The sequence below is a fragment of the Dendrobates tinctorius genome, unplaced genomic scaffold (assembly GCF_039654945.1).
Source record: "Dendrobates tinctorius isolate UK_male_01 unplaced genomic scaffold, ASM3965494v1 ptg000307l, whole genome shotgun sequence".
NCBI classification, from domain to species: domain Eukaryota; kingdom Metazoa; phylum Chordata; class Amphibia; order Anura; family Dendrobatidae; genus Dendrobates; species Dendrobates tinctorius.
In genome coordinates, this window is record NW_027361974.1 from 1,570,282 (window position 1) to 1,589,584 (window position 19,303).

Sequence of the window (19,303 nt, forward strand, 5' to 3'; positions counted from 1 at the left end):
GTATCTCTTGCACGGGGCAGCGGCTTTTTTGGCAGATACCTCGGCGGACTCTATGCGATTGACAGCCAGAGCAGCGTCACTATCAAATGCTGCTAGACGCGCGTTATGGCTTAAGGGCTGTCCGGGTGACCTTCAGTCCAAGGCCAAATTGTGCTCTCTCCCCTGCGATGGTCGATTCCTGTTCGGCAAGAACTTGGACGATATTCTGGAGAAAGCAGGCGATAAGAAAAAAGGCTTCCCCAGATTCCCTATGGATCAGAGGAGACAGCCCTTTCGGAGGGGGAGATTCAATAGAGGGCGTCCTCCCGCTGACAGAAGAAGATGGGAGGATAAAAGGAAGAAAGAATCAGGGTTTATGTTTGGTGGAGGCACCTCCACCTCAAAAAAGTCACCACAATGACGCCAGTATTCCAGTAGGAGGGAGATTGGCACTCATTTTCCAGGCCTGGGAAAAGATCTCCTCCAATACCTGGATTCTGAGCATCCTAAAAGATGGATAAGGAACCCGACCTTCAAGATGGAATCAGTAACTACGGCAGTGAAGCTGCTACATCAAGATTGCTTCATGGCTGTAGTCGATTTAAAGGATGCGTATTATCACATCCCTATCCATCCAGATTACCAGAAATACCTGAGGGTAGCGCTTTATATTCAGGGCACACTAAGGCACTTTCAGTTCAGGGCTCTTCCGTTTGGCATATCCATAGCCCCGAGGGTCTTCACCAAGGTCATAGCGGAAGTGACAGCCTTTCTCCGGATTCACGATACGGTCATAATACCATACCTGGACGATTTTCTTATAGTGGGCAGTTCAGAGGACCACTGTACAGCACAGTTGACTCAGGTGATCAACACCTTGCAAGAGTTAGGGTGGATAGTCAATTTCAAAAAATCAAAATTACAACCCCTAAAGAAACAGACCTTCCTAGGATTTATACTGGACTCAGAAAGGCAAGAGTGTCTGCTCCCAGAGTGCAAGATAGAGAAGGTGCAAAATCTGGCCTTGGTGGGCCGAAACCAACCATGTATGACATTAAGAAAAGCAATGTCCCTACTAGGTACCCTAACATCCTGTATTCCGGCGGTCAGGTGGGCTCAGTTTCACACCCGGCAACTCCAGGGGGAGATACTAAGAGCACAAAGATCGCTAAGAGGGCGTTTGGAAGGAAAGCTGGAGCTTTCCTTAAAAACCAGAGACTCTCTCAACTGGTGGTTGAACGAGACAAATCTGACCTTAGGAATACCATGGGACAGACAGGCGACAGATATAATTTTAACAGATGCAAGCTCCTCGGGGTGGGGGGCACACCTAAGGGGCCTCATAGGTCAGGGTTCCTGGACACCAAGAAAGGAAGGCATCCTCCAACCTGAGTGGGCAGTGGGCAAGGCCCTAAGCCACTTCATTCCGCTACTCCAGGGTCGAGATGTACGCATCATGTCAGACAACAAGGTAGCAGTGGCATACATCAACCACCAAGGAGGGACAAGATCACACTCCTTAATGGAAGCAGCAACAGACATTCTGAGCAGTGCAGAGGAACACCTACACTCCGTGACAGCCCTACACATAAAAGGGGCAGAAAACATAGAGGCAGATTTCCTGAGTCGCAATACCCTGAGGCAAGGAGAATGGGCGCTAAACCGGTCCATTTTTCAAAAGATAATTCAGCTTTGGGGGGAACCGGTGATAGACCTCTTTGCAAACAAGCACAACAGGCAAACAGGTTCTGCTCTCTAAACCCAAGGGAAAATCCATGGGCAGTGGACTCGTTGCACATCCAGTGGAACTTCAGACTGGCTTACGCGTTCCCCCCAGTAGCTCTGATCCCAACTGTGGTAAGAAAAATCAGAAACGATCAAGCCAGGGTGATTCTAATAGCTCCATTTTGGCCAAAAAGGCCCTGGTTCGCTCTGCTACGGAAGATGTCCCTCTCCGATCCATGGGTTCTGCCAGAAATCCCGGACCTACTAGCTCAGGGTCCAATATTGCACGCTCAGGTCAAAGGATTCCATCTGACGGCGTGGAATTTGAAAGGTCGCTTTTAATGGATAGGGGGTTCTCCCCTGGGCTGGTGGCCACTCTGCTAAAAAGCAGGAAACCGGTGACTACTAACATCTACGGCAGAACATGGGATAAGTTCCTACAGTTCTTGGGTAAGCCGCTAGGAAAAGAACCCCCGATTAGTGCCATCCTAGAGTTCTTACAATCTGGGTTGCAGATGGGGTTAGCAGTAAACACACTTGAGGTTCAGGTGTCGGCACTAGGGGCGCTCTACAATTGCAAACTGGCATCAGATAGGTGGATAGCCAGATCTATTAAATCCTGCCATAGAGCTAGGCCTATTCCAATACCCAGAATAGCCCCCTGGAATTTAAACCTGGTGTTAGAAGCCCTTACAAAAGATCCGTATGAGCCATTACATCAGCTACCCCTAAAGTTTTTGACCCTAAAAACGATCCTGTTAGTAGCCCTCACATCAGCCCGCAGGATAAGCGACTTACAGGCTCTCTCAGTAAATCCTCCTTATACGCAAGTCTTTCAGGATAGGGTAGTGTTAAGAACAGACCCCAGTTATCTGCCCAAGGTAGTATCAGATTTCCATCGGGGTCAGGAAATTGTCCTTCCATCCTTTTGCGAAACTCCAAAAAATCTGGGGGAGGAAAAATTCCATAGTCTGGATGTTAAAAGAGCTCTCGTAGAATATATATCTGCCACTAGCCAGTGGAGGAGGTCACAGTCCCTATTCGTAGCTTTTCAGGGTGCCAGGAAAGGCTATGGGGTTTCAAAAGGGACTATTGCCAGATGGATTAGGGAAGCCATTAGTGTAGCCCATTCAGCTAGTGGTATCCCGATTCCTGACGGCATCAAGGCTCATTCCACCAGAGCCGTGGCGACCTCCTGGGCTGAAAAGGCAGAGGTATCAATCGAACAGATTTGTAAGGCCGCTACCTGGGCCTCACCTTCAACCTTCTTTAAGCACTATAGATTAAATCTATCCTCCTCTGCTGACTTAACCTTTGGTAGAAGGGTGCTGCAAGCGGTGGTCCCTCCCTAAGGTGTTTCGAAGTCTCCAAAAATCTCTCAGGTGGTGCTGTCATGGGTGAAGGGAAAACCACCATGGTTACTTACCGGTAGCCAGTTTTTCCGGAACCCATGACAGCACCCGTACATTCCCCCCCTTTTTCACTGTATAGGTGTGCACAATTAGTAGGGTGTTTTGAGTGTTGTGGTGTTGGATTAAACATGTAACTAACCGGGAAGTCCTCTCAATGCTCTGTAACCCAACTGAAGCGGGGGAGAGGTGCCGCCCCTTATGTCTCAGTAGGGTCCTGGCGGGGCGGATCCCTCTCTCAGGTGGTGCTGTCATGGGTTCCGGAAAAACCGGCTACCGGTAAGTAACCATGGTGGTATCTAATCAGCTGATAAACGAGCGCTTTGTTCGTTGGGCGATTCACATCGTGTTTTCTGGTGTTGAGCTTTCTGATGAACACTCGTACACCCATTATTGCCCTGTTTAAATGGACCTTTACTTTATTATTAACCCCGTAATGAAACCCTTCACCTGTCTTTGCAGGTGCAGATGACCAAATTGTCCGATCTGTCATCATGTGTATATGACCTGAATGTGCGGCAGGAAATCCTGTCTACAGGACTTGGCGCAGATAACCCCCAGCATATTGTACGACTGAAGGCTTTGCTGGAACACGGTGGATCCTCCCCAGTATCTGAGAATAGGTTTGTATTGAGAAGTAAAACAGTCAAATCATGTGTGTTCTCAACCTTAATGATGTGGCATGGTGCCTCGAATCACATTAGTCCTGCATTATGGGACTTGTACAAGGCTGCACGTTCTACCTTCTCTCATTTTTTAACAGTGAAGAGATAGAGAATGACACAGCCCCTGAGATGTCTACAGACGACATCAGCCCACCTACTGCTCCATGCCTGGGGATGGCAGATGCTAGTATGCTCCTATCGTGCATGTCCGCGTGTCTATAGGTATCACCCTCCTCCATACAGTTGTGGCCAAAAGTATTGACACCCCTGCAATTCTGTCAGATAATACTCAGTTCCTTCCTGAAAATGATTGCAAACACAAATTCTTTGGTATTATCCTCATTTAATTTGTCTTAAATGAAAAAAACACAAAAGAGAATGAAGCAAAAAGCAAAACATTGATCATTTCACACAAAACTCCAAAAATGGGCCAGACAAAAGTATTGGCACCCTCAGCCTAATACTTGGTTGCACAACCTTTAGCCAAAATAACTGCGACCAACCGCTTCCGGTAACCATCAATGAGTTTCTTACAATGCTCTGCTGGAATTTTAGACCATTCTTCTTTGGCAAACTGCTCCAGGTCCCTGATATTTGAAGGGTGCCTTCTCCAAACTGCCATTTTTAGATCTCTCCACAGGTGTTCTATAGGATTCAGGTCTGGACTCATTGCTGGCCACCTTAGAAGTCTCCAGTGCTTTCTCTCAAACCATTTTCTAGTGCTTTTTGAAGTGTGTTTTGGGTCATTGTCCTGCTGGAAGACCCATGACCTCTGAGGGAGACCCAGCTTTCTCACACTGGGCCCTACATTATGCTGCAAAATTTGTTGGTAGTCTTCTGACTTCATAATGCCATGCACACGGTCAAGCAGTCCAGTGCCAGAGGCAGCAAAGCAACCCCAAAACATCAGGGAACCTCCGCCATGTTTGACTGTAGGGACCGTGTTCTTTTCTTTGAATGCCTCTTTTTATTCTCCTGTAAACTCTATGTTGATGCCTTTGCCCAAAAAGCTCTACTTACTCTGTCGCCTCATTGGGGGACACAGAACCATGGGTGTTATGCTGCTGTCCACTAGGAGGCGACACTATGCATACTCTGAAAAAGATAAGCTATGGCTCCTCCTCTGCAGTATACACCCCTGGACGGCGTCAGCCTTCTCCATTTTTTGCTTAGTGTCGCAAGGTGGCACACCTAAAGAATTTTTCTTTTTCTGTTATTTTCTTCCGGATGACAGATGAAGAAAAGTGGGTCTCCTAAGGAGACTCCCGGCATGGCTCCTTCTTCGGCCCCTATTATGGGGTGCCCAGTTGAAGTTGAGATGGCGGTTCCATGGCAACCTGCACAGCATCCAGGGACCCCAGCCAGCTGCGGGCTCCTGTCGGGGCCGGGGGGGAGTGCGGGCCGGCATAACACAGGCAGACACAGGGCTCTCTGCGCCCCTGTCTACATCAGTCTACAGCGCCGCAGGTGGACCCATCTCGGGGCCCCGCTTCAGGTTGTGGCCCCAACGCTAGCCTGCCTTTTAATCCGGGGGTTCCGAAACCCCCCCCCCAGACTATGGCGCCGGCCTGGAGCCCTTCCTGGGCATAGAGGTCTAATTTAGGCCGCGGCTTCGGCCTAGCTGAGGTCGCCGCCTCCTCCGCCCCCCGGATGACAAATATGACACTCCACAGTGTCATAGAAGGGGCGGATCGAGGCAGAAAGCGCGCTTTACATAGCCCTCGCGCTCTTTTCAGCTCTCTGCCCCCTTCTTCTTCCTCCTCATCTCCTCGGCGGCCATCTTCGCTGCAGCAGACGCCGTCTGATACAGCAGCAGCAACGCCAGCAGTCTCCGGGGGGCACAGGACTGTGAATTGTCGGCGCTGGACCTAGGGGCACACTGGTGGTGTAAGATAACAGCCGGGTTCTCTTTACTCGGCTGTGAATCCATATTACCTAGAAGGCTTTCCTATAGTTTCCCCTGCACTATGCCGGGCTCAAGGAAAAGAACCAGGCAGGACTGTTTTTATGCCTTCTGCACAGCCTGCAAAGTCACTCTCCCCAGTGGCAGCAAGTACCCGCACTTCAAGGATTGTGTCCAAAATACTGGGTCAGAGCCCCAGGAAGCCCCTATCAATGCTTCAGCGGCCGCTACCACGCCGGAATGGGCTACCCAGATGTCGCAGTCTATGACACAGTCCATAAATAACCTGACCTCCACATTACTCCAGGCTCTGCAGGGTCATGTCTCGTTTATGAGCATCACCCAGCAAAGGGACAGCTCCACCCAGGGACAGGCCGTTTCTGGCTCTCCCAGACGTAAGCGGACTCACAAGTCGCGTTCCTCTGCGTCATCCCATAGCACACGGTCATCCCCCTCCAGGGAGGGACACGGTAGATCCAGGTCGCTTAGACCGTCCCCTACCCGAGACAGACAACGCATATCTCCGCAAGAAGATCTCCGTCCCAGCTCACCCACCAAGGAACGCCTGAGCGATACACAGGATTCGGAATGCATCTGTGACTCCGACTCAGACAATGAGGTCTCTGGTCCCTTGTCCCCCTAGCAACACAGTGCTAGTTGAGGACATATTCTCTTCCATCCATCGGGTGCTGGACATTTCCGATCCAACCCCGGAAGTCCCAGAACACAAGATTTGCTTTGAAGGTGTTCTGAAACCACCTAAAGTTTTTACTAACCATTCGGAATTTGATGATCCTTACTAAGCAGTTTTCGCAGCCTGAGAAGAAATTCACCAATCGCAAATATTTGGAGGCTAGGTACCCCTTCCCACAAAAGGACACCAAGCAGTGGACAGATCCATGGCTCGTTCAGTGTTCGAAGCAACAGGGGCCTCTCTGGCCCCCGCGTTCGCTTCAGTTTGGGCGACCAAGGCCATTCTGGCTTGGGCCAAAACATTGCAAGATGACCTCCAAACTTGAAATCCTGAGCTGTCCGACCAAGCGGTTCAAATAGCAGTAGTAGCAGATTACATGCTTCATGCAGCCCTTGACTCTTCAAGAGGTGTAGCGAGGATAGCAGCAAACGCCATCACAATTCGGCGTATCCTCTGGCTGCAAGAATGGAAAGCGGATGCGGCCTCAAAGATGTCCCTCACGCATCTCCCGTACCTCAGTGGACAGCTTTTCGGTGAAAGGTTGGACACAATGATATCCAACGCCACTGGGGGTAAGAGTACCTCTCTCTCTCAACTAAAACCTAAACGCACGTTTAAACGGCGTAGCCAAACTCGATTCCGATCCTTTCGGAATTCGTCGGGCTGGTCCGTCTCGCGCCCAGCACAAAATCGTAACCGCTCTCCACGCAGGGACAACCCACGGGCGGCGCAGAGGCCGGACAGGACTTGGCAGTCGAAAGCAGGCCAGGCGAAGCCCAAAGGAGGAAAACCTCCAGAGTTTCGCCTCATCATGACTCATGAACTCCGGAAGACTCGCCACCAGTAGGCGGATGACTTCTACTCTTTCAGCAAGTCTGGCTGCCTATTACAGAAGACAGGTGGGTCAGGGAAATAGTGTCTTCCGGATACAAGATAGAGTTCACTTCCAGTCCACCGAACCGGTTCTTCCTCTCTGTTCCACCAAAACCGCCAGACAAGGCTCGTGCCTTCCACCAAGCGTTCTCCTCTCTCCTTCAAGCAGGAGTCGTAGTACCGGTTCCCGCGACAGAACGCTTCCGAGGGTTCTACTCCAATCTATTCGTAGTCCCCAAGAAAGGAGGCAGCGTCCGGCCCATACTAGACCTAAAACAACTCAACAAATATGAACGGGTTCGTCATTTTCGCATGGAGTCCCTTCGGTCCATCATTGCGTCCATGGAGCAGGGAGAATATCTCTCCTCCATAGACATACAAGACGCATACCTGCATATACCAATTGCTCCCGCCCATAAAACATTTCTCAGGTTCGCAATCTACCAGGACCACTACCAGTTCGTGGCTCTCCTGTTCGGACTCGCCACGGCTCCCAGAACGTTTACCAAGATCATGGCAGCCACCATGGACTTTCTACATTCCAGAGGCATTGTAGTCGTTCCATACCTGGACGACCTTCTCATCAAGGCTTCCACCCTCAAGGACTGCGAGGTCAGCGTCTCAAGCACAATCGACACTGAGTCGCCTGGGCTGGTTAGTCAACTTGCAAAAGTCATCGACTACCCCGAGTCAGTCCCTGACCTTCCTGGGGATGCTATTCGACACCTCCAGGGGTCTGGTGCTTCTTCCCAGGGACAAGGCACTGGCTCTCCATCTAGGAGTTCGCATACTCCTCAATCCTCCCTGATCTCTTCGGTTTGCCATGAGCGTACTCGGCAGGATGGCAGCAGCAATGGAGACGGCACCATTTGCCCAGTTTCACCTCAGGCCTCTTCAACTAGCCATCCTCAAGTTCCGGCTCACATCGGGAACCAGGAGGTCCCTACTCTGGTGGCTCAAGCCAACCTCACTTGCAGCGGGAAAGTCCTTTCTCCCAGGTCAATGGAAGGTCCTGACCACAGACGCGAGCCTAACAGGTTGGGGTGCGGTACACCTACATCACAAAGCACAGGGCAAGTGGTCACCAGTGGAAGCTAACATGCCCATCAACATCCTGGAAATTCGGGCCATCTTCCTGGAATTGAAAGCTTTTCGTCAATTACTAGCAGCCTCTCATATCAGAGTACAGTCGGACAATGCCACGGCGGTGGCATATGTGAATCACCAAGGCGGGACCCGCAGTACCCAGGCGATGAGAGAAGTGGCGCATATCCTCCAATGGGCGGAAGACACGAGGTCGGTACTCTCTGCAGTCCACATCCCGGGTGTAGACAATTGGGAAGCCGACTAACTCAGCAGGCACGGAATGGACTCGGGGGAGTGGTCTCTCCACCCCAAAATTTTTCGCCAGATTTGCCATCGCTGGGGGACCCCGGACGTGGACCTAATGGCATCCCATCTCAATGCAAAGGTCCCCAATTTCATGGCCAGGACACGCGGTCCGCAGTCGCTCGGAGCAGATGCCCTGGTTCAGGACTGGACCCAGTTCCAACTTCTGTACATTTATCCACCTCTCCCCCTGATATCCAGAGTCGTGAGGAAGATCAAACAAGAGGGGGTTCCAACCATCCTTATCGCGCCAGACTGGCCCAGACGTACATGTTACGCCGACGTCGTACAGCTTACAGCAGACGTCCCCTGGCGTCTCCCCGACCGTCCCGATCTTCTGTCACAAGGCCCGTTCTTCCACCAGAACACAGGGGCCCTCAATTTGACGGCGTGGCCCTTGAGACCTGGGTTCTAACCCAGGCAGGGCTCTCACCGGATATCATTAGAACCATGATCAGGGCACGGAAGCCAGCCTCCGCCAAGATATATTACCGTACCAGGAGAGCTTTCTTTACCTGGTGCGAATCCCGCGGCCAGATCCCACTCCCTTATTCCCTACCAAAAGTTCTTGGTTTTCTTCAATCGGGCCTGGACGCCAGGCTTTCCCTGGGCTCGCTTAAGAGCCAGGTGTCAGCGCTGTCAGTGCTTTTCCAGAGACGCATTGCTAACAAGCCGCAAGTGAGGACTTTTCTCCAGGGGGTCTCCCGATTGGTTCCCCCCTACAGACGTCCACTGGAAACGTGGGACCTCAACCTGGTCCTGACAGCATTGCAGGCACCACCTTTCGAACCCCTTAAGGAATTCCCACTCCGCATTCTGTCACAGAAGGTGGTTTTTCTGGTGGCAATCACCTCGCTGCGCAGGGTGTCTGAATTGTCAGCACTCTCCTGCAGACGGCATTTCCTAGCCTTCCACCAGGACAAGGTGGTTCTCCGTACAGTACCATCTTTACTTCCGAAGGTTGTGTCCAACTTCCACCTCAGTGAGGAAATTTCTCTGTCCTCCCTTTGCCCGGTTCCGGTTCATAGAGTGGAGAAGGCTCTGCATACGCTTGACCTCGACAGGGCACTGCATATATACGTGTCTAGGACTGCACCCTTCCGGAAGTCAGATTCCATTTTCCTTTCGGAGGTCGTTCGCAAAGGTCTGCCGGCCTCCAAAGCTACCCTTGCCAGGTGGATCAAGTCCACCATACAAGAAGCTTACCGACTTAACAATTCTCCCCTTCCGGCCGGTATCACGGCACACTCTACGCGGGCAGTAGGGGCCTCCTGGGCCATTCGGCACAGCAAGTGTGTAAGGCAGCCACTTGGACTAGCGTACACACGTTTACAAAACACTAGAGTGTTCATACCCAGTCCTCAGCGGATGCGAGCCTGGGTAGACAGGTTCTGCAGGCGGCAGTGCCCCAAGTTTAGAGACCTGCTAGCTCAATATTCGTCCATTGCTTCCCACCCAGGAACTGCTTTGGGACGTCCCATGGTTCTGTGTCCCCCAATGAGGCGACAGAGTAAAGGAAATTTGTGTACTCACCGTAAAATCTCTTTCTCTTAGCCTCTAATTGGGGGACACAGCTCCCACCCTGTTGCCATTGCTACGGTTCAGTTCTCATATTGTTGTTTGAGCTCGTACATAGTAGCCTTCTTACAGGCATGGTTATGTTGTTTCTGTTACGTTCCTCCTAATGCTTTTGCACAAAACTGGAGAAGGCTGACGCCGTCCAGGGGTGTATACTTCATAGGAGGAGCCATAGCTAATCTTTTTCAGATTATGCATAGTGTCGCCTCCTAGTGGACAGCAGCATAACACCCATGGTTTTGTGTCCCCCAGTTAGAGGCTAAGAGAAAGAGATTTTACGGTGAGTACACAAAAATCTCCTTTTTGTCTCATCTGACCAGAGAACATTCTTCAAAACGTTTTAGGCTTTTTCAGGTAAGTTTTGGCAAACTTCAGCCTGGCTTTTTTATGTCTCGGGGTAAGAAGTGGGGTCTTCCTGGGTCTCCTACCATACAGTCCCTTTTCATTCAGACGCCGACGGATAGTACGGGTTGACACTGTTGTACCCTCGGACTGCAGGGCAGCTTGAACTTGTTTGGATGTTAGTCGAGGTTCTTTATCCAACATCCGCACAATCTTGCGTTGAAATCTCTTGTCAATTTTTCTTTTCCGTCCACATCTAGGGAGGTAAGCCACAGTGCCATGGGCTTTACACTTCTTGATGACACTGCGCACGGACGACACAGGAACATTCAGGTCTTTGGAGATAGACTTGTAGCCTTGAGATTGCTCATGCTTCCTCACAATTTGGTTTCTCAAGTCCTCAGACAGTTCTTTGGTCTTTTTTCTTTTCTCCATGCTCAATGTGGTACACACAAGGACAAGGACAGAGGTTGAGTCAACTCTAATCCATGTCAACTGGCTGCAAGTGTGATTTAGTTATTGCCAACACCTGTTAGGTGCCACAGGTGAGTTACAGGTGCTGTTAATTACACAAATTAGAGAAGCATCACATGATTTTTCGAACAGTGCCAATACTTTTGTCCACCCTCTTTTTTATGTTTGGTGTGGAATTCTATCCAATTTGGCTTTAAGACTATTCTTCTTGTGTTTTTTTCATTTAAGACAAATTAAATGAAGATAATACCAAAGAATTTGTGTTTGCAATCATTTTCAGGAAGAAACTGAGTATTATCTGACAGAATTGCAGGGGTGTCAATACTTTTGGCCACAACTGTATGAGTTGGACGTTGAGCAGGTCGGATTTTATTTTGATTTTGTCAGACCATGATGGTCACAAGGTTGTCAGTGCCCCAAATCTATAACCCCACTCTGATAAAAAAGGAAATCAGCTTAAAGAAATTGCTTGAACTCTGTGTGGCATTGACCTGGTCTCTAATCTGAGCTGCTGTTAACCTGCGATTTCTGAGGCTGGTGACTCGGATGAACTTATCCTCCGCAGCAGAGGTGACTCTTGGTCTTCCTTTCCTGGGCCGGTCCTCATGTGAGCCAGTTTCTTTGTAGCACTTGATGGTTTTTGCCACTGCACTTGGGGACACTTTCAAAGTTTTCCCAATTTTTCAGACTGACTGACCTTCATTTCTTAAAGTAATGATGGCCACTCGTTTTTCTTTACTTAGCTGCTTTTTTCTTGCCATAATACAAATTCTAACAGTCTATTCAGTAGGACTATTAGCTATGTATCCACCAGACTTCTGCACAACACAACTGATGGTCCCAACCCCATTTAGAAGGCAAGAAATCCCACTTATTAAACCTGACAGGGCACACCTGTGAAGTGAAAACCATTTCCGGTGACTACCTCTTGAAGCTCATCAAGAGAATGTCAAGAGTGTGCAAAGCAGTAATCAAAGCAAAAGGTGGCTACTTTGAAGAACCTAGATATAAGACATATTTTCAGTTGTTTCACACTTTTTTGCTAATTATATAATTCCACATGTGTGAATTCATAGTTTTGATGCCTTCAGAGTGAATCTACAATTTTCATAGTCATGAAAATAAAGAAAACTCTTTAAATGAGAAGGTGTGTCCAAAGTTTTGGTCTGTACTGTACATATATATTCCATAGTTTGCAATCAGAGATGTATATACCATATGATCACTGTGAGTTCCCCAATAACCAGCCTAGTAGTGGAAGCAGCTGCAGCCTCGTCCATCACTCATCATTCAGTTGTATAATTGTCCTGAGGATTGGACGCAGCGGGTTTACATCCCCTGACATACTGGTGGCAGCGGTGGAATCTGTGTGACTTCCCCCTTTTCACCCTTGACATATCTCAGCCTCAATGATGTGACATGGTGCCTTGCATTGCATTAGTCATGTGCAGTATGGGGCTTGTACATGGAGCTGCATGTTCTACTTTCTCTCATTTTAAACAGTGCAGGAATAGAGATTGACGAACCCCCTGAAAAGTCTACAGAAGACGTCAGCACACCTACTGCTCCATGCCTGGGGATGGCAGATGCTGGTATGCTACTATCGTACATGTCCGTGTGTGTATAGGTTCATCACATCACCCTCCTCCATATGAGGTGGACGTTGAGTGACTTTGCAGGTTAGAATTCAGTTTTATTTTTTTCAGATCATGATGGTCACAAGGTTGTCAGTGACCCACATCTTTCGCCCGACTCTGATGAAGAACAGCTTAAAGAAGTTGTCGGTCAGAGAGACCCAGAGGCACCGATGACCCCTCTCTCAGCAAGGTTTGTTATATGTGTACAGCAAAAATTTGTTTCAGTTTATTCCCAGAATCGCATTTTCTCTAGCAACCTTCCACGACAGCATAGGAGGATGTCTCCACGCCCTAATGGGGGACAGGAAGCACGAGAGGTTAAAAGGTCCCTCCCACCTCCCTCTCACCATTGACTTTCCTGTCCCCCATGGGGCATGGAGATGTCAGGTGTGCTGTGTGGCCGGCTGCTGCAGCATACCTGAGGATCCAAAGAAAAAGCGGGGTAGTGGTGGTTGGTGGCGCTGCCTACCCTCCTCCGATCTGCTCCCGTCTCCTACTGGATTCGGGACCGTTTCTGGCCCTCCCGCGCTCCCCTATGGGGAGTAAAGCGGGCCAGTGATCCCTGGCCGGAGGCCTCCTGTAGCTCTCCGGTCTCTCCTCCTCCCCCTGCGTGCAGTGCGATACCCGGAAGTGACGTAACGTGCGGGTGACTTCCGGGGTATGTGGAGGACGCGCTGTCATGGCGGCCCCCCTCCTCTTGCCGGCACGTGGAGCTCGCCAGCGCTTGCTGTGCCTGCTCCGAGACCCAGGGAGGAGGAAGGGGGAAAATGAATTACTGCGCTGAGGGCGGGGTTAATCTGCTATTAACCCGCCGGAAGACACCTACAGGTAAGATGCAGAATCCCCTGTTAGCATGGACGGGTCTTCCTGCCCTACGTCTGCAGAGCCCAGCGCTGCCCCAGACACAGTAAGTGTCCGGGGATGGGTCCTAGTGGTGCGGTCTCTGGGTATAGGTCCTCAAAATACTTCTCCCCCTTGTTTCATAGGGAGAAAAGTCTGCCCATAAGAGCACCAATACATCCAGCAAGTCGGCTAACTGTGCCATATGCAGCACGAAACTTCACTCAAATTGGGAGAAAAAGCTATGTCAAGCTTGCTCGGATAAGGTGGTTAGGGCTGAGCACCCGTCATTAATCGACGAGATCCGCAGCTTGGTTACCCATCAGGTTCAAACCTCTTTAGCTGCCCTGCCCCCCCTCCACCACCTCCGCTCCCCCTGATTGTGGGCTCACCACCCCCAAAAAAGCAGAAAATTTAGAGGATTCGGAGTCTGAATCAGAGGGATCATACAAATCGGGATCCGAGAATTGGGAACAACCGGGAACCTCTGGGTCAGCCGACACTAGAAGGTACCTCCTCTCCACAGAATGTGGAGGAGCTGGTCAGTGCAGTACGTGCCACTATGGGCCTAGAGGACGAAACCGTCACGCAGACAGCACAGGATCGCATGTTTGGTGGATTCGAGGGGCCTAAACGAACAGGCTTTCCAGTCCACAGGAGTATAGCAGATATGATTTCCCAGGAATGGGAGTATCCAGAAAAACGCTACTCGGCCCCCTCAGAAATCCAACACAGATTTCCCCTGGAGGGAGAGGAATTTAAATGGGACATCCCGAAAGTTGATGTCCAGGTGGCACGAGTGGTAAAAAAGACGGTTCTGCCGTTTGATGATGCATCCCAGCTTAGAGATCCGATGGACTGCAGAAAGCCTCCTAAGGAAGGCCTGGGAAACCTCTGCCTTTACCTTACAGTCATGAATCGCGTCCACTTGTGTCTCTAGGTCCCTCTTCCAATGGATTGAGGAGCTAGAGAGCCATATCTCTCGTGGTACCTCAAGAAGTGACTTCCTTAACTCCCTCCCTATCTTGCAGAGAGCTACGGGTTTCCTGGCAGATGCATCAATGGAGATGATCCGTTCCTCTGCCAGGGCTATGGTCCAGTCAAATTCCGCCAGGCGAGCCCTCTGGCTTAAAACATGGAGCCGGGACGATACCCTTCAAAGGCGAACATGTCTTCGGCCCTGCCTTAGACGAAATTCTAGAAAAGGCCACAGATAAAAAGAAGGTGCTTCCAGAGCAGAGGACCACAAGAAAGCGTCTTTTTCGAGCCCCTCAGAGTCAGTCATCCCAACCGTGAGGAAAGACGGGAAGATGGAGCTTACGCTAAAGGGAGAGGCAGGAACATCCTGGTCCCCCAGCAGCAGCAACCACAAGAAAAACAATGACTCGACCCCGGTCGGGGGAAGGCTTTCGAGGTTCTTTCCTGCCTGGCAGTTGATCTCCAACAGCCCCTGGGTCCTCAGTGTGATCAGAGAGGGCCTACTGCTAGAGCTCGAATCCTCCCCCCCCCCCCGCGGGGTATAAGAGTTACCTCCCTACCACCTCGGGAGTCCCCAGCACTAAAATCCTGCATTCGGCTTCTTCTACACTCAAATGCCATCTCTCGGGTTCCTGTGGAGGAGCATGGAAGGGGGCATTATTCCTGATTGTTCCTAGTAAAAAAAAACCACAGGGGAGGCAAGGATAATAATAAATCTGAAGGGCCTCAACCGACACATTGCATACCGCAAATTCAAGATGGAGTCAGTAAAGACCGCCATTCCTCTGCTAGGGCCATCTTACTTCATGGCAACTATAGATCTGAAGGATGCTTATTTCCACATCTCCATACATCCTTCCCACAGGAAGTATCTGAGGTTTGCGATTCGTCAGGGTCCGGAAGTCAAGCACTTTCAATGCAATGTGCTTCCCTTTGGAATATCCTCTGCCCCTCGAGTGTTTTCCAAAATTATGACAGAGGCCGTGTCCTACATCAGAAGCCGGGGAATATGTATTGTACCTTACCTGGACGACCTACTGATAATAGGGTCCTCCTACCAAGCCCTGGAAGACCAGGTAGCCCAGACTCTAGACATTCTCCAATCATTGGGGTGGATCCCAAATATAAAGAAATCGCAAATTCAACCCTCTCAGGAGATAAAATTTTTAGGAATCCTACTAGATTCAAAGAATCAAATGTCCTTCCTCCCGGAGGAACATCAGACGTCTATAATGTCAAGAGTCTCAGATTTCAGAGGACAGAGATCCCTGACCCTCAGGGCAGCCATGTCCATACTAAGGTTAATGACCTCCTGCATCCAGTCGGTGCCTTGGGCGCAGGCCCACTCCAGAACACTCCAGTCTCATCTTAAGAAACTGGAACAGGGATCACACCTGCCTGAACGAAAGGGTCCAGACCCCGGGAACAGTGAAGGCTTCACTAGCATGGTGGATGGACCGCAAAAACCTGTGCAGGGGAATCAACTGGTCCCAGATCCCCCTGGTTACGATAACAACAGACGCCAGCAAAAAAGGCTGGGGAGCTGTAGTGTCTCGTCAGCCATTCCAAGGGTTATGGAGCCAGAAAATGTGTGCAAGGTTCTCAAACTTCAGGGAGCTGAAAGCAGTGGAGGAAGCTCTCCTGGCAGCAAGACACCTGGTCCAAGACCAACATATCAGAGTCTACTCGGACAACATAACAGTGGCACATCTCAGGCACCAGGGTGGCACAAGATTCAGCAACCTGGAGGGCCTCTCAGGCCGAATATTTGGCTGGGTCGAAAGACACCTTCGTTCCCTGACAGCGGTCCACCTGAGGGGTACGGACAATCTTCAGGCAGATTTCCTGAGCAGAAAAAGCATCCAGCCCGGCGAGTGGGCCCTGAGTGGAAGAGTCTTTCGAACACTAGTCAGCAGGTGGGGCCTCCCGGAGGTGGACCTCCTAGCCTCAGGAGAGAATGCTCAAGTGAGAAACTACTTCTCCCTGAACCCCAGGGACAGATCCCTGGGAGTGGACGCCTTCGCCTACAGGTGGAGTTTCCATCTGGCATATGATTTCCCGCCAGTTCCAATCCTTGCTGCAACCCTGAGAAAAATCCGGGAGGATCAGACTCCAACAATTCTAGTAGCTCCGCTATGGCCAAAGAGGAGCTGGTACTCTCTAATAACAGAACTACAGGTAGACGGGCCATTCATCCTACGCATGAAAGACGACCCTCGCTTACAAGGCCCTCTGCATCACCCGAACCTCAGGGGAATGAAGTTAGCGGCCTGGTTTCTGAAGCCCAGATCTTGAGGGCCAGGGGGCTATCAGAGGCGGTAATTAAAACCCTCCAGAAATCTCAGAAGCCGGTCACCATTGCCATATATAATAAAATATGGAAGAGATTCTCCTCATGGTGTCTGCCAAACCTGCACGACCAAGACAACCCTAACATTTCCCGTATCCTAGATTTCTTACAGAAGGGGCTGGAACTAGGTCTAAAACCTAGCACACTAAAAGTACAAGTATCAGCATTAAGCTCTATGTTTGACTGTGACTTGGCTAACCACAGGTTGATAAAAAGATTCATGACATCGGCCGCTAGGCTACATCCAAAAAACTAGTCTCTGTCCCACCATGGGACTTGAATGTGGTGCTTACGGGACTCACTCAATCACCCTTTGACCCTCTGTCATCCTGTACTTCTCAGATCCTCACCTACAAATTAGCCTTCCTTATAGCAATAACCTCAGCAAGGCGAGTAGGAGAGTTCCAAGCTCTCTCAATCAAGGAACCCTACCTAACAGAGACGATTCCATAGTTCTCTCCCTTGATCCATCTTTTCTACCAAAGGTTGTGTCCGACTTTCATAGGTCTCAGAATATAATTCTTCCTTCATTCTGTCAAAACCCAGCAAACCCCAAAGAGGAGGTGTTTCACACGCTGGACGTAAGACGTATAATTCTCCATTACTTGGAGTACACCAAACCATATAGAATCGACCACAACCTATTTATCCATACCTCTGGTCCGAACAGAGGAAAGAAGGTGGCAAAAAACACCATTGCCAATTGGATTAAAAAGGCTATCTCTGAAGCATTCTTGGCGCAAAACATCACTCCCCCTACAGGGGTCAAAGCGCATTCAACACGATCTACCTCTACTTCATGGGCTGAGAGGGCAGGCGCATCTTCAGAGCAGATTTGTAAGGCAGCAACCTGGTCCTCCTTACATATCTTTACTAAACACTATACATTAGACCTTGTGTCCAACAGGGATTTAGTCTTTGGCTGAAAAGTTCTTCAGGCCGTTGTCCCCCCCCCCCCCCCCTAGTGCAGTATAGGTTGTTATGCCTCCTATGCTGTCGTGGAAGGTTGCTAGAGAAAATAGAATTAGACTTACCGGTAATTCGGTTTCTAGAAACCTTCCATGACACCACTATTTCCCTCCCTGCATTCTTGGACAAATTCTGAGAATCTTAAGGTAACCAGTGCTATGGTAATCAGTTATAAGTCACAGGTGGGAGGGACCTTTTAACCTCTTGTGCTTCCTGTCCCCCATTAGGGCGTGGAGACATCCTCCTATGCTGTTGTGGAAGGTTTCTAGAAACCGAATTACCGGTAAGTCTAATTCTATTTTTCACAAAGCATCTCTGTGCATTGACCTTACGTATCTGAATGGGTGGTCCTATTCTTTTCTGCTAAAGCTATATTTCCCAGCAATGCTTGCTTCACCAAAGTGCTGCAGGTCCCCCTCTCCCACCTCCTGTGTGACCCTGACTTCCTCTACCTCTCTGTTATCATAAAGCTAATCTAAGTGAGCATTCACCTTGATCTTCTAGGCGCTCTCTGCTCCTGTACACTACCCTGCCTGGCTGATCCTGTCTTCTGTCTTCTGCCATCTACATCGCTATAGCTACCTGTGTGGTTTTACATCATTGTTAGCTAGAGCTGGTTATTGCAGAGCTCTACTCTCCTGCACTTCTCCACAACAAAGCTTGTAATTACTAGGCAGTGCAGAGTTGTGTATGTTACCTGCTGCTGGCATTTCAGTGATGTGAAACTGCAAATGCTGTTTTGTTGATTCATATGGTAGAGGATTATCTTCTGACATACGCATCAACAGAGCAGCATTTACACTTTCACGTCATTAATCTCTAGGCAGCATGCGACATACACAACTACACTCCTCTTCTTTCAGTTCCCTCTATACACAGCTGTATATCCCTACTCTCAGCCCCTCTATTTTCAACCCCATCCTACAGTGTATAATTGCTCTTAGCCCTTTCTATCTACTGCCCAATCTTGCAGTACACCACTCAACCTCCTATGTACTGTGCCATTCTGCAGTATATCACTTCTGTCGGCCCCTTCTATATACTGTCCCATTCCCAGTATATCACATCATTCCTCTTAGCCCCCTATATCCAGCACCATCATTAAGTAAACAGTTCCTCTCTGTCCCTCTATATGCAGTTCCATCCTGCAATGCACCACTACTCTTAGCCCTCTATACACAGCTCCATCTTGCAGTACATTATTTATCTCAACCCCTCTATACACAGTGGTATCTTGCAATGCATTGCTCCTCTCAAAACCCCTCCATGAACAACATAATGCTGCAGTACTTCACTTCCCTCAGCCCCTGCTTACACATCCCTATCTTGCAGTACATATATCCTCGATTCCCAGCCCCATGCTGCAGTGCATCGCTCCAATAAGCCCCTCTATACATTGCTCCATTCTGCATTACATCACTCCTTTCCTTTATACGCACCTCCATCCAGCAATGCATCGCTCATCTCCACCCCATTATATTTAGCCCCATCCTGCAAA

General features: G+C 49.7%; 1 protein-coding gene across 10 annotated transcripts in view; it reads left to right on the top strand.

The window, feature by feature from the left end:
• Positions 1 to 19,303, top strand: part of TDRD12 (tudor domain containing 12) — a 167,917-nt gene that overhangs the window by 133,347 nt on the left and 15,267 nt on the right. For 9 of the 10 annotated variants that reach the window (XM_073560834.1, XM_073560838.1, XM_073560836.1 and 6 more), the window contains 3 exons: positions 3,576 to 3,736; positions 12,535 to 12,623; positions 12,738 to 12,858. In XM_073560834.1, coding sequence (XP_073416935.1) covers positions 3,576 to 3,736; positions 12,535 to 12,623; positions 12,738 to 12,858 — 371 coding nt within the window. Of the gene's footprint in view, positions 1 to 3,575; positions 3,737 to 12,534; positions 12,624 to 12,737; positions 12,859 to 18,032; positions 18,089 to 19,303 lie in introns of all 10 variants that reach the window. The other variant, XR_012226999.1, reaches the window with a different exon arrangement.